General features: G+C 48.7%; 1 protein-coding gene across 1 annotated transcript in view; it reads right to left on the bottom strand.

Annotated features, from left to right (window-relative positions):
• LOC142197000 (transmembrane protein 8B-like) overlaps positions 1–14,845 on the bottom strand; it is a 60,706-nt gene that overhangs the window by 3,532 nt on the left and 42,329 nt on the right. Inside the window, exons 8-10 of the mRNA XM_075266989.1 lie at positions 11,575–11,753; positions 11,328–11,474; positions 724–840 (exon numbers count right to left, since the gene is read on the bottom strand). Coding sequence (XP_075123090.1) covers positions 724–840; positions 11,328–11,474; positions 11,575–11,753 — 443 coding nt within the window. The remainder of the gene's footprint in view (positions 1–723; positions 841–11,327; positions 11,475–11,574; positions 11,754–14,845) is intronic.

Here is a 14,845-nt window from a genome sequence, read left to right on the forward strand (position 1 = left end):
AGAAGGCAGCACGTATCCCATGGAGAAGGCAGCACTTATCCCATGGAGATTGCAGCACGTATCCTATGGAGAAGGCAGCACTTATCCTATGGAGAAGGCAGCACGTATCCCATGGAGATGGCAGCACGTATCCCATGGAGATTGCAGCACTTATCCTATGGAGAAGGCAGCACGTATCCCATGGAGATTGCAGCACTTATCCTATGGAGAAGGCAGCACGTATCCCATGGAGAAGGCAGCACGTATCCCACAAGGTCAGAGACACCTTAAGGCAGCCATTGTGTGTGGAGCGGGCAATAAGATACTGTAGGCTACACGCATCCCCGATACGGGCTATATGGGCAGGATTAGTAGGACGTGGTCACCTCTCCAGTGGACGTCACACGCAGTTTAGCAAAGATACAGGAAGAGTTTAGAGGTCATTTTTCTAAGGTTTCAGGGAGGTAAATTTAGTGGGATATCTGCCCATAGTGAAGGTTCCCCTTTAAACATCTCACTGCTTGTTTGGTCTGTAGTCAGATCTCCCATAAGGTTAGTAGGACAGGAGATGCCTCTGCACCATCTCTTGGGCTTTTCTGCCCCATTGGGCACTGCACATTAGATTTCGGAGCTGTAACGTTGTGGTTCTGCCTGCAGTGCAGATTATGCCAGAGACCCAAGTTATCCATCTCTTCCTATGAGACCCTTGGCCTTAGGTCTGGCTACTAATCATGCTTTACTCACCCAAGCGATGGCCATGATGCCCACAGCAAACAAACTGGGCCCCAGGAGGTTCCACAACCCATGACGATCCAGCTGCAGAGCCATGGACAGCAACATGGCCCCCAGTAGGTACAGAACCTGATTTATATAAAGACAACAAAGAGGGGAGCAGGGGTGTCAGTCTTGGTCTGCACATGATATTCCCATTGCCTTGGCAACGGAGACAAAATTCATGAACAATTACCAAAAAATATTCAGATATGAGATGATGTAACAGTCGTAGTGTGCCTGCAAGAACAGGACGGTAGTAATATGGCAACTCGTGTTAAACAGGTCTTGGGTGTACTACCACAGTGCCCCCCAATAACAGTGACAACCACAGTGCCCTCCAATAACAGTGACAACCACAGTGCCCCCCAATAACAGTGACAACCACAGTGCCCCCCAATAACAGTGACAACCACAGTGCCCCCCAATAACAGTGACAACCACAGTGCCCCCCAATAACAGTGACAACCACAGTGCCCTCCAATAACAGTGACAACCACAGTGCCCCCAATAACAGTGACAACCACAGTGCCCCCCAATAACAGTGACAACCACAGTGCCCCCCAATAACAGTGACAACCACAGTGCCCTCCAATAACAGTGACAACCACAGTGCCCCCAATAACAGTGACAACCACAGTGCCCCCCAATAATAGTGACAACCACAGTGCCCCCCAATAACAGTGACAACCACAGTGCCCTCCAATAACAGTGACAACCACAGTGCCCCCAATAACAGTGACAACCACAGTGCCCCCAATAACAGTGACAACCACAGTGCCCCCCAATAATAGTGACAACCACAGCACCCCCCAATAACAGTGACTACCACAGTGCCCCCCAATAACAGTGACAACCACAGTGCCCTCCAATAACAGTGACAACCACAGTGCCCCCAATAATAGTGACAACCACAGTGCCCTCCAATAACAGTGACTACCACAGTGCCCCCCAATAACAGTGACAACCACAGTGCCCCCCAATAACAGTGACAACCACAGTGCCCCCCAATAACAGTGACAACCACAGTGCCCTCCAATAACAGTGACAACCACAGTGCCCCCAATAACAGTGACAACCACAGTGTCCCCAATAACAGTGACAACCACAGTGCCCCCCAATAACAGTGACAACCACAGTGCCCCCCCAATAACAGTGACAACCACAGTGCCCCCAATAACAGTGACAACCACAGTGCCCCCAATAATAGTGACAACCACAGTGCCCTCCAATAACAGTGACAACCACAGCGCCCCCCAATAACAGTGACAACCACAGTGCCCCCAATAACAGTGACAACCACAGTGCCCCCAATAACAGTGACAACCACAGTGCCCCCCAATAACAGTGACAACCACAGTGCCCCCAATAACAGTGACAACCACAGTGCCCCCCAATAACAGTGATAACCACAGTGCCCCCCAATAACAGTGACAACCACAGTGCTCCCAATAACAGTGACAACCACAGTGCCCCAATAACAGTGACAACCACAGTGCCCTCCAATAACAGTGACAACCACAGTGCCCCCCAATAACAGTGACAACCACAGTGCCCCCAATAACAGTGACAACCACAGTGCCCCCAATAACAGTGACAACCACAGTGCCCCCCAATAACAGTGACAACCACAGTGCCCCCCAATAACAGTGACAACCACAGTGCCCCCCAATAACAGTGACAACCACAGTGCCTCCAATAACAGTGACAACCACAGTGCCCCCAATAACAGTGACAACCACAGTGCCCCCCAATAACAGTGACAACCACAGTGCCCTCCAATAACAGTGACAACCACAGTGCCCCCCAATAACAGTGAAAATCACAGTGCCCCCCAATAACAGTGACAACCACAGTGCCCCCAATAACAGTGACAACCACAGCACCCCCCAATAACAGTGACTACCACAGTGCCCCCCAATAACAGTGACAATCACAGCACCCCCCAATAACAGTGACAACCACAGTGCCCCCCAATAACAGTGACAACCACAGTGCCCCCCAATAACAGTGACAACCACAGTGCCCTCCAATAACAGTGACAACCACAGTGCCCCCAATAATAGTGACAACCACAGTGCCCTCCAATAACAGTGACAACCACAGTGCCCCCCAATAACAGTGACAACCACAGTGCCCCCAATAACAGTGACAACCACAGTGCCCCCTGTCACGGAGCAAAGGTATACGTCTTCCTCCGGATGGTCTTTTGAATCAACACGGACGCAAGAGGTTGGGAGACAACAGCAATTTATTGTAATCCACAAAGTTAGTAGCCGGCGGCGGTCACATCATCCGTAATAACAATAAGTCCACAGAAGTCACAATCCAATGATAGCTTTGGTTCTTTGGTCCTGTAACTAAATCCTGGCTCTCTGCAGAGCTGTGCACAGGCCGGCTAACACATACTAACTGCTAGCTACAACTATATACTAAGACTGTTACACCTATATCTGTGGGTGGGAAGGGCTGAGTCACAGATCCTTCCCCCCTCACCTATACCAAGGAGAGCAGACTCCCTGTCTACTATGGACAATGCACCATCCAACATCTTCTTGGAGACACTGATCAGATTATCTCCACCCATTGTCCTCACTAGTTAGAGGTATTTGCATACAATGTGCTAACACACTAGACCCCAATCAGCCAACTACACATTGATGTATATAACAGGCTAGAGAATACATTCCACATGAAATATATATTACACATTGCCTATAGTATAGACTCTAACCATCCCGTGACACCCCCCAATAACAGTGACAACCACAGTGCCCCCCAATAACAGTGACAACCACAGTGCCCCCAATAACAGTGACAACCACAGTGCCCCCCAATAACAGTGACAACCACAGTGCCCCCCAATAACAGTGACAACCACAGTGCCCCCCAATAACAGTGACAACCACAGTGCCCCCAATAACAGTGACAACCACAGTGCCCCAATAACAGTGACAACCACAGTGCCCTCCAATAACAGTGACAACCACAGTGCCCCCCAATAACAGTGACAACCACAGTGCCCTCCAATAACAGTGACAACCACAGTGCCCCCAATAACAGTGACAACCACAGTGCCCCCCAATAACAGTGACAACCACAGTGCCCTCCAATAACAGTGACAACCACAGTGCCCCCCAATAACAGTGAAAACCACAGTGCCCCCCAATAACAGTGACAACCACAGTGCCCCCAATAACAGTGACAACCACAGTGCCCCCCAATAACAGTGACAACCACAGTACCCCCAATAACAGTGACAACCACAGTGCCCCCCAATAACAGTGACAACCACAGTGCCCCCAATAACAGTGAAAACCACAGTGCCCCCAATAACAGTGAAAACCACAGTGCCCCCAATAATAGTGACCACCACAGTGCCCCCCAATAACAGTGACAACCACAGTGCCCCCCAATAACAGTGACAACCACAGTGCCCCCAATAACAGTGACAACCACAGTACCCCCCAATAACAGTGAGTGCTGCAGCGCTCCCCAATAACAGTGACAACCACAGTGCCCCCAATAACAGTGAAAACCACAGTGCCCCCCAATAGTAGTGACAACCACAGTGCTCCCAATAACAGTGACAACCACAGTGCCCCCAATAACAGTGAAAACCACAGTGCCCCCCAATAATAGTGACAACCACAGCGCCCTCCAATAACAGTGACAACCACAGTGCCCCCAATAACAGTGAAAACCACAGTGCCCCCCAATAACAGTGACAACCACAGTGCCCCCAATAACAGTGACAACCACAGTGCCCCCAATAACAGTGACAACCACAGTGCCCCCAATAAGTGACAACCACAGTGCCCCCAATAATAGTGACAACCACAGCGCCCTCCAATAACAGTGACAAACACAGCGCCCCCCAATAACAGTGACAACCACAGTGCCCCCCCAATAACAGTGACAACCACAGTGCCCCCAATAACAGTGACAAACACAGTGCCCCCCAATAACAGTGAAAACCACAGTGCCCCCCAATAACAGTGAAAACCACAGTGCCCCCAATAACAGTGACAACCACAGTGCCCCCAATAACAGTGACAACCACAGTGCCCCCAATAACAGTGACAACCACAGTGCCCCCAATAAGTGACAACCACAGTGCCCCCAATAATAGTGACAACCACAGCGCCCTCCAATAACAGTGACAACCACAGTGCCCCCCAATAACAGTGACAACCACAGTGCCCCCAATAACAGTGAAAACCACAGTGCCCCCAATAACAGTGAAAACCACAGTGCCCCCAATAATAGTGACCACCACAGTGCCCCCCAATAACAGTGACAACCACAGTGCCCCCCAATAACAGTGACAACCACAGTGCCCCCAATAACAGTGACAACCACAGTACCCCCCAATAACAGTGAGTGCTGCAGCGCTCCCCAATAACAGTGACAACCACAGTGCCCCCAATAACAGTGAAAACCACAGTGCCCCCAATAACAGTGACAACCACAGTGCCCCCAATAACAGTGACAACCACAGTGCCCCCCAATAACAGTGACAACCACAGTGCCCCAATAACAGTGACAACCACAGTGCCCCCCAATAACAGTGACAACCACAGTGAATGTGTGTGATTTTTTTACAGGATTCATTTTTACGGCATTTACTGTGCAGCCAAAATGACCTGTTACCTATATTCTATATGTCACCTGAATTAAATGTCACCTGTATTAAATGTCACCTATATTCTATATGTCACCTGTATTATGTGTCACCTATATTCTATATGTCACCTGAATTAAATGTCACCTATATTCTATATGTCACCTATATTATGTGTCATCTATATTCTATATGTCACCTGAATTAAATGTCACCTGTATTATGTGTCACCTATATTCTATATGTTACCTGTATTATGTGTCACCTGTATTAAATGTCACCTATATTCTATATGTCACCTGTATTATGTGTCACCTATATTCTATATGTCACCTATATTATATTTCCCCTGTATTATATGTCCCCTGTATTCTATATGTCACCTGTATTCTATATGCCACCTATATTATATGTCCCCTGTATTCTATATGTCACCTGTATTATGTGTCACCTATATTCTATGTTTCCGTATGATTCTGGGGATACCAAATTTATATGGTTTTATTTACATTTTAAGCCGTTAACACAAACCCTAAACTGTGCCACAATTTTTTTTTCTATAAGTCCCCATAGGGCGTCTTGTTTTGCGGGGCCGGGTATATTTTTCATTTCTACCATTTTGGGGAATCGTTTTTTCTTTGTTCAGTTTTTATTCAAATTTTTATCAGAGGCAAAACAGTGAAGAAAATGGCGGTTTGGCACTTTTGACTTTTTTTCCCGCTATAGCGTTTACCGTATGGGCGTTCTCAGACACAGGGAGACCTAATGTGTAGGGGTGTCACTGTATTTATGTACTTTTATTTGTGTTCTAGGGAAAGGGGGTTGATTTTAACTTTTATTATTTTTGTTATTTTTTTTTTTACTTTTTATTTTTTTAATGCATTTATTAGACCCCCCCCCCAGGGGGGTCTTGAACCCCAGGGGGTCTGATCACTAATGCAATGCATTACAATGCTAATACACTGAAATGCATTACAAAATACCAGGGATTCTATTGGACTCAGCTTTGACCGAAGCTCCGGAGGGGTTAATGCCCACGATTGGTGCGAGTACCAGCCATGGGCATTTGCACTGAGTGACTACCGCATAAAACAGTAGACTCCTGGCGTCTATGGCGGCCACCCAGCACCTAAGTGACCACCATGTTTAAACACCTGGCATCCGCCGTAATAGTATGGCGGATGTCAGGAAGGGGGTTAATTCCCTATAGGAGAGTCAGGAACGTCGAACACAACTCGATCCATTCAGATGTAAAGAAACGAGACTACCCTTCCTGTCAGGTGTAACAAGTGTAACCAGAAGGGGCAGTTATTCCAGTAGAAGAAGATGTGTCTATTGTTCAATGATAGAAACTTTCATTACAATGTAACAGGGATGATATTAGATTTAACCTGCCGCAGTGACTTTGTTGTATCCAGGTCATCTGGGTTTATCTGTATTGGTGAAATGACTCCTTATCTCCAGACCAAAACATCACAGATGCGCTTTTTTATTACTACTTTGGAGTTCTGTCGCTAAACATGTGGACAAAATTGTTGTTCCCCTCGATTAATGACAGAAACCCCCACAATGGTCCCAGAAATATCCGGAGTCTGACACAAGTAATAAAAAATAAAAATTCTCTAAGAATGAACAAACAAAAGTCAGACTTTGCGTTTCGCTCGTGACACAGCCTGGACAGAGATAACGGTTCCCGTAATATTTTGCTGCACAACCTTTTGGGGCAGTCGCTGCGATCAGGCGATTCCTGTAACTGTCAATGAGACTTCTGCCCATCTTAGCAGGGATTTTGGGCCCCTCCTCTGCTCCAGTTGTCTCGGGTGTGAAGGGGCCTTCTCCAGACGACATGTTTCAGCTCCTTCCACAGATGCTCCATAGGATTTAGGATTTACGGACCCATAGAAACCACTTCAGAATAGTCCAATGTTCTCCTCTCAGCCATTCTTGGGGGGTTTAGCTGTGTTTTGGGTCATTTTCCTGTTACAAGACCCAGAACCTGCGACTGAGACCAAGCTTTCTGACAATGGGCAGCACATTGCTCTCTAGAATCCCTTGATAGTCTTGAGATTTCATTGTACCCTGCACAGATTCAAGACCCCTGTGCCAGATGAAGCAGAGTGGCCCCAGAACATAACAGAGCCCCCTCCATGTGTCACAGTAGGGACATAACAGAGCTCCTCCATGTGTCACAGTAGGGACATAACAGAGCTCCTCCATGTGTCACAGTAGGGACATAACAGGGCCCCCTCCATGTGTCACAGTAGGGACATAACAGAGCCCCCTCCATGTGTCACAGTAGGGACATAACAGAGCCCCCTCCATGTGTCACAGTAGAGACATAACAGAGCTCCTCCATGTGTTACAGTAGGGACATAACAGAGCTCCTCCATGTGTCACAGGAGGGACATAACAGAGCTCCTCCATGTGTCACAGGAGGGACATAACAGAGCCTCCTCCATGTGTCCAGTAGGGACATAACAGAGCCTCCTACATGTGTCACAGGAGGGACATAACAGAGCTCCTCCATGTGTCACAGGAGGGACATAACAGAGCCTCCTCCATGTGTCACAGGAGGGACATAACAGAGCCTCCTCCATGTGTCACAGTAGGGACATGACAGAGCCTCCTCCATGTGTCACAGGAGGGACATAACAGAGCCTCCTCCATGTGTCACAGTAGGGACATAACAGAGCCTCCTCCATGTGTCACAGTAGGGACATAACAGAGCTCCTCCATGTGTCACAGTAGGGACATAACAGAGCTCCTCCATGTGTCACAGTAGGGACATAACAGAGCTCCTCCATGTGTCACAGTAGGGACATAACAGAGCCTCCTCCATGTGTCACAGTAGGGACATAACAGAGCCTCCTCCATGTGTCACAGTAGGGACATAACAGAGCCTCCTCCATGTGTCACAGTAGGGACATAACAGAGCTCCTCCATGTGTCACAGTAGGGACATAACAGAGCTCCTCCATGTGTCACAGTAGGGACATAACAGAGCTCCTCCATGTGTCACAGTAGGGAAATAACGGAGCTCCTCCATTTGTCACAGTAGGTACATAACGGAGCTCCTCCATGTGTCACAGTAGGGACATAACGGAGCTCCTCCATGTGTCACAGTAGGGACATAACGGAGCCCCCTCCATGTGTCACAGTAGGGACATAACAGAGTCTCCTCCATGTGTCACAGTAGGGACATAACAGAGCCTCCTCCATGTGTCACAGTAGGGACATAACAGAGCTCCTCCATGTGTCACAGTAGGGACATAACAGAGCTCCTCCATGTGTCACAGTAGGGACATAACAGAGCCTCCTCCATGTGTCACAGTAGGGACATAACAGAGCTCCTCCATGTGTCACAGTAGGGACATAACGGAGCCCCCTCCATGTGTCACAGTAGGGACATAACAGAGCTCCTCCGTGTGTCACAGTAGGGACATAACAGAGCTCCTCCGTGTGTCACAGTAGGGACATAACAGAGCTCCTCCGTGTGTCACAGTAGGGACATAACAGAGCCCCTCCGTGTGTCACAGTAGGGACATAACAGAGCTCCTCCGTGTGTCACAGTAGGGACATAACAGAGCCCCCTCCATGTGTCACAGTAGGGACATAACAGAGCTCCTCCATGTTTCACAGTAGGGACATAACAGAGCCCCCTCCATGTGTCACAGTAGGGACATAACAGAGCCCCCTCCATGTGTCACAGTAGGGACATAACAGAGCCTCCTCCATGTGTCACAGTAGGGACATAACAGAGCTCCTCCATGTGTCACAGTAGGGACATAACAGAGCTCCTCCATGTGTCACAGTAGGGACATAACAGAGCCTCCTCCATGTGTCACAGTAGGGACATAACAGAGCTCCTCCATGTGTCACAGTAGGGACATAACGGAGCCCCCTCCATGTGTCACAGTAGGGACATAACAGAGCTCCTCCGTGTGTCACAGTAGGGACATAACAGAGCTCCTCCGTGTGTCACAGTAGGGACATAACAGAGCTCCTCCGTGTGTCACAGTAGGGACATAACAGAGCCCCTCCGTGTGTCACAGTAGGGACATAACAGAGCTCCTCCGTGTGTCACAGTAGGGACATAACAGAGCCCCCTCCATGTGTCACAGTAGGGACATAACAGAGCTCCTCCATGTGTCACAGTAGGGACATAACAGAGCTCCTCCATGTGTCACAGTAGGGACATAACGGAGCCCCCTCCATGTGTCACAGTAGGGACATAACAGAGCTCCTCCGTGTGTCACAGTAGGGACATAACAGAGCTCCTCCGTGTGTCACAGTAGGGACATAACAGAGCTCCTCCGTGTGTCACAGTAGGGACATAACAGAGCCCCTCCGTGTGTCACAGTAGGGACATAACAGAGCTCCTCCATGTGTCACAGTAGGGACATAACAGAGCCCCCTCCATGTGTCACAGTAGGGACATAACAGAGCTCCTCCATGTGTCACAGTAGGGACATAACAGAGCTCCTCCATGTGTCACAGTAGGGACATAACAGAGCTCCTCCATGTGTCACAGTAGGGACATAACAGAGCTCCCTCCATGTGTCACAGTAGGGACATAACAGAGCTCCTCCATGTGTCACAGTAGGGACATAACAGAGCTCCTCCATGTGTCACAGTAGGGACATAACAGAGCCCCTCCGTGTGTCACAGTAGGGACATAACAGAGCTCCTCCATGTGTCACAGTAGGGACAGTCTTCTTCTCAGGATAGGCTTCATGTTTCTGGCTGTGGCAATAGAGCTGATGTGCCCGGTCAAAAAGTCTCCCCTGTCCATAGGACATTGTCCCAGAAGTTTTGTGGTTGTCAGCATGGAGTCTGGTTATTACTTGTGTTAGATTCCGGTTATTTCTGTGACCATTGTGGGGTTTTCTTTCATTAATCGAGGGGACCAACAATTCTGTCCAGCAGTGTATATATATATATATATATATATATATATATATATTAGGAATTAAAAAGGGATCTGGGGCAGATTTCCTCCTCATATTCCTCTTTCTAATACTAACCTTTTACTTTCTGAAATCTGAACGGGTTTTACGTACTTGTATGGAATGGATTGTAGTCAATGTCTCGGTTGTTTTTTTGCCGCAGTGCACAATTTGTCAGAAGCACAAACACAAACCCCCGGTGACGTTCTACACTTGTAACTTTTTAAACTAAATTTTTGCTGCATAAACTTTGTTCAATAAAATTTGGACTGTTTTTAACTCAAACCTCTAAAACCCCCAACAAATGTCCCGGTCCGCACAGGCTTCAGCCGCGCTCCGTACAGCTTAGAGAAGGAATGTAACATAGATGTGGCCCAAAGCCAAATCTTCTGCTTCTGCCTGGGGTGAAACTTTGTGATGGATTTGTATCCAATTTTCACTGTAGATTCCAAGATGATAAAGCAATCCACCCGCGCAGATCGGACAGGCTGCTCTAACTTGGACTATGCCAATACATACAGCATTACAGGAGATGTACACACCCTATGTCTTGTATATATATGTATACATACACACACACAAACACACACTGTCTCAGAGAGAAGAGATCACGGGGAGAGATCACAAAATCTGTAGGTATGTTACACAGCTAACATGGAGCTACACTCCATGGCCACGAATCTTCTCTAGTATCCCACACTAAGACAGGACGCTTCCATGTTGGAGCAATCAGGTGGGTGTCAGACATCCAGATATCCCCCACCCTGATACACTTGCAGGAACATGGAGTGAAACGTCTAAATGTGTCTGGCACAAAACAAATCCCTTTTGGCATCACATATGTGAAAGTGTGTAGCACTGTCTTTGGTTCTTCATCCTAGCGGGAGTTACAGCAGAATATTCGAACACTCCGAACACACACTCTCCGAACACTTTTAGACATTTTTTCTTTTGTTTCACATTCTGAAATAAAAAAAAAATTAAACAAAAAGCAACAAAAGCTCCGACCTGTTTGATGATCGGCTGCAGCCGCGCCATACTGATCACCGTCACCCACACCGACATGAGAGAGCCGAGGAAATCACAGAACTGCAGCACGTCATATTCCATGATACAGAACACTACAATGCCAGGCTGGTCACAAGCATGATAGAACTGTATGAGATATGAGGAGAGAGGGGGCCGCTTATATTGGGACTGTACAATCTGCACCAATAACTTGTCCACAAACACAACAGCAAGCCGTGATACTCACTGTGGAGAAAAACATGGTAAATATGTAGATGGAGGCCTCCAGGAGGTAGTGGCTGCGCAGGGCAATGAGGACGGGCGGGAGGAACATGAGGTTACTGAGACAGAGCAGAAGAGTAGACAGAAGCTGAAATCCGTAACTGAAGGCCTGAGTGTTATCTGTGCAGCCCCATCCACTCCAGCCTGCAAAAGAATTAGACTTCATCCACTACATAATATCCCATCGACAACTAGATTGCCTGCATCCCCCATGTGTCATGTCAGAGACAGACTTTCTGCATCCCCCATGTCACGTGTCAGAGACAGACTTTCTGCATCCCCAATGTGTCATGTCAGAGACAGACATTCTGCATCCCCCATGTGTCATGTCAGAGACAGACTTTCTGCATCCCCCATGTGTCATGTCAGAGACAGACTTTCTGCATCCCCCATGTGTCATGTCAGAGACAGACTTTCTGCATCCCCCATGTGACATGTCAGAGACAGACTTTCTGCATCCCCCATGTCACGTCAGAGACAGACTTTCTGCATCCCCCATGTCACGTGTCAGAGACAGACTATCTGCATCCCCCATGTCACGTGTCAGAGACAGACACTCTGCATCCCCCATGTCACGTCAGAGACAGACTTTCTGCATCCCCCATGTCACGTGTCAGAGACAGACTTTCTGCATCCCCCATGTCACGTGTCAGAGACAGACTTTCTGCATCCCCCATGTGTCATGTCAGAGACAGACTTTCTGCATCCCCCATGTCACGTGTCAGAGACAGACATTCTGCATCCCCCATGTGTCATGTCAGAGACAGACTTTCTGCATCCCCCATGTGACATGTCAGAGACAGACTTTCTGCATCCCCCATGTCACGTGTCAGAGACAGACACTCTGCATCCCCCATGTCACGTCAGAGACAGACACTCTGCATCCCCCATGTCACGTGTCAGAGACAGACTTTCTGCATCCCCCATGTCACGTGTCAGAGACAGACTTTCTGCATCCCCTATGTGACATGTCAGAGACAGACTATCTGCATCCCCCATGTCATGTGTCAGAAACAGACTTTCTGCATCCCCCATGTCACGTGTCAGAGACAGACTTTCTGCATCCCCCATGTGACATGTCAGAGACAGACTTTCTGTATCCACCATGTCACGCGTCAGAGACAGACTTTCTGCATCCCCCATGTCACGTGTCAGAGACAGACTTTCTGCATCCCCCATGTCACATGTCAGAGACAGACTTTCTGCATCCGCCATGTCACATGTCAGAGACAGACTTTCTGCATCCCCCATGTGTCATGTCAGAGACAGACTTTCTGCATCCCCTATGTGACATGTCAGAGACAGACTTTCTGCATCCCCCATGTGACATGTCAAAGACAGACTTTCTGCATCCCCCATGTCACGTGTCAGAGACAGACACTCTGCATCCCCCATGTCACGTCAGAGACAGACACTCTGCATCCCCCATGTCACGTGTCAGAGACAGACTTTCTGCATCCCCCATGTCACGTGTCAGAGACAGACTTTCTGCATCCCCTATGTGACATGTCAGAGACAGATTATCTGCATCCCCCATGTCATGTGTCAGAAACAGACTTTCTGCATCCCCCATGTCACGTGTCAGAGACAGACTTTCTGCATCCCCTATGTGACATGTCAGAGACAGACTTTCTGCATCCCCCATGTCACGTGTCAGAGACAGACTTTCTGCATCCCCCATGTGTCATGTCAGAGACAGACTTTCTGCATCCCCCATGTGACATGTCAGAGACAGACTTTCTGCATCCCCCATGTCACGTGTCAGAGACAGACACTCTGCATCCCCCATGTCACGTCAGAGACAGACTTTCTGCATCCCCCATGTCACGTGTCAGAGACAGACTTTCTGCATCCCCCATGTCACGTGTCTGAGACAGACTTTCTGCATCCCCCATGTCACGTGTCAGAGACAGACTTTCTGCATCCCCCATGTCATGTGTCAGAGACAGACTATCTGCATCCCCCATGTCACGTGTCAGAGACAGACACTCTGCATCCCCCATGTCACGTCAGAGACAGACACTCTGCATCCCCCATGTCACGTGTCAGAGACAGACTTTCTGCATCCCCCATGTCACGTGTCAGAGACAGACTTTCTGCATCCCCTATGTGACATGTCAGAGACAGACTTTCTGTATCCCCCATGTCACGCGTCAGAGACAGACTTTCTGCATCCCCCATGTCACGTGTCAGAGACAGACTTTCTGCATCCCCCATGTCACGTGTCAGAGACAGACTATCTGCATCCCCCATGTCACGTGTCAGAGACAGACACTCTGCATCCCCCATGTCACGTCAGAGACAGACACTCTGCATCCCCCATGTCACGTGTCAGAGACAGACTTTCTGCATCCCCCATGTCACGTGTCAGAGACAGACTTTCTGCATCCCCTATGTGACATGTCAGAGACAGACTTTCTGTATCCCCCATGTCACGCGTCAGAGACAGACTTTCTGCATCCCCCATGTCACGTGTCAGAGACCGACTTTCTATATCCCCCATGTCACGTGTCAGAGACAGACTATCTGCATCTCCCATGTCACGTGTCAGAGACAGACTATCTGCATCTCCCATGTCACGTGTCAGAGACAGACACTCTGCATCCCCCATGTCACGTCAGAGACAGACACTCTGCATCCCCCATGTCACGTGTCAGAGACAGACTTTCTGCATCCCCTATGTGACATGTCAGAGACAGACTTTCTGCATCCCCCATGTCACGCGTCAGAGACAGACTTTCTGCATCCCCCATGTCACGTGTCAGAGACAGACTTTCTGCATACCCTATGTGACATGTCAGAGACAGACTTTCTGTATCCCCCATGTCACGCGTCAGAGACAGACTTTCTACATCCCCCATGTCACGTGTCAGAGACAGACTTTCTGCATCCGCCATGTCACATGTCAGAGACAGACTTTCTGCATCCCCCATGTGACATGTCAGAGACAGACTTTCTGCATCCCCTATGTGACATGTCAGAGACAGACTATCTGCATCCCCCATGTCATGTGTCAGAAACAGACTTTCTGCATCCCCCATGTCACGTGTCAGAGACAGACTTTCTGCATCCCCTATGTGACATGTCAGAGACAGACTTTCTGCATCCCCCATGTCACGTGTCAGAGACAGACTTTCTGCATCCCCCATGTGTCATGTCAGAGACAGACTTTCTGCATCCCCCATGTGACATGTCAGAGACAGACTTTCTGCATCCCCCATGTCACGTGTCAGAGA

The sequence above is a fragment of the Leptodactylus fuscus genome, chromosome 1 (genome assembly GCF_031893055.1).
Source record: "Leptodactylus fuscus isolate aLepFus1 chromosome 1, aLepFus1.hap2, whole genome shotgun sequence".
NCBI lineage: Eukaryota > Metazoa > Chordata > Amphibia > Anura > Leptodactylidae > Leptodactylus > Leptodactylus fuscus.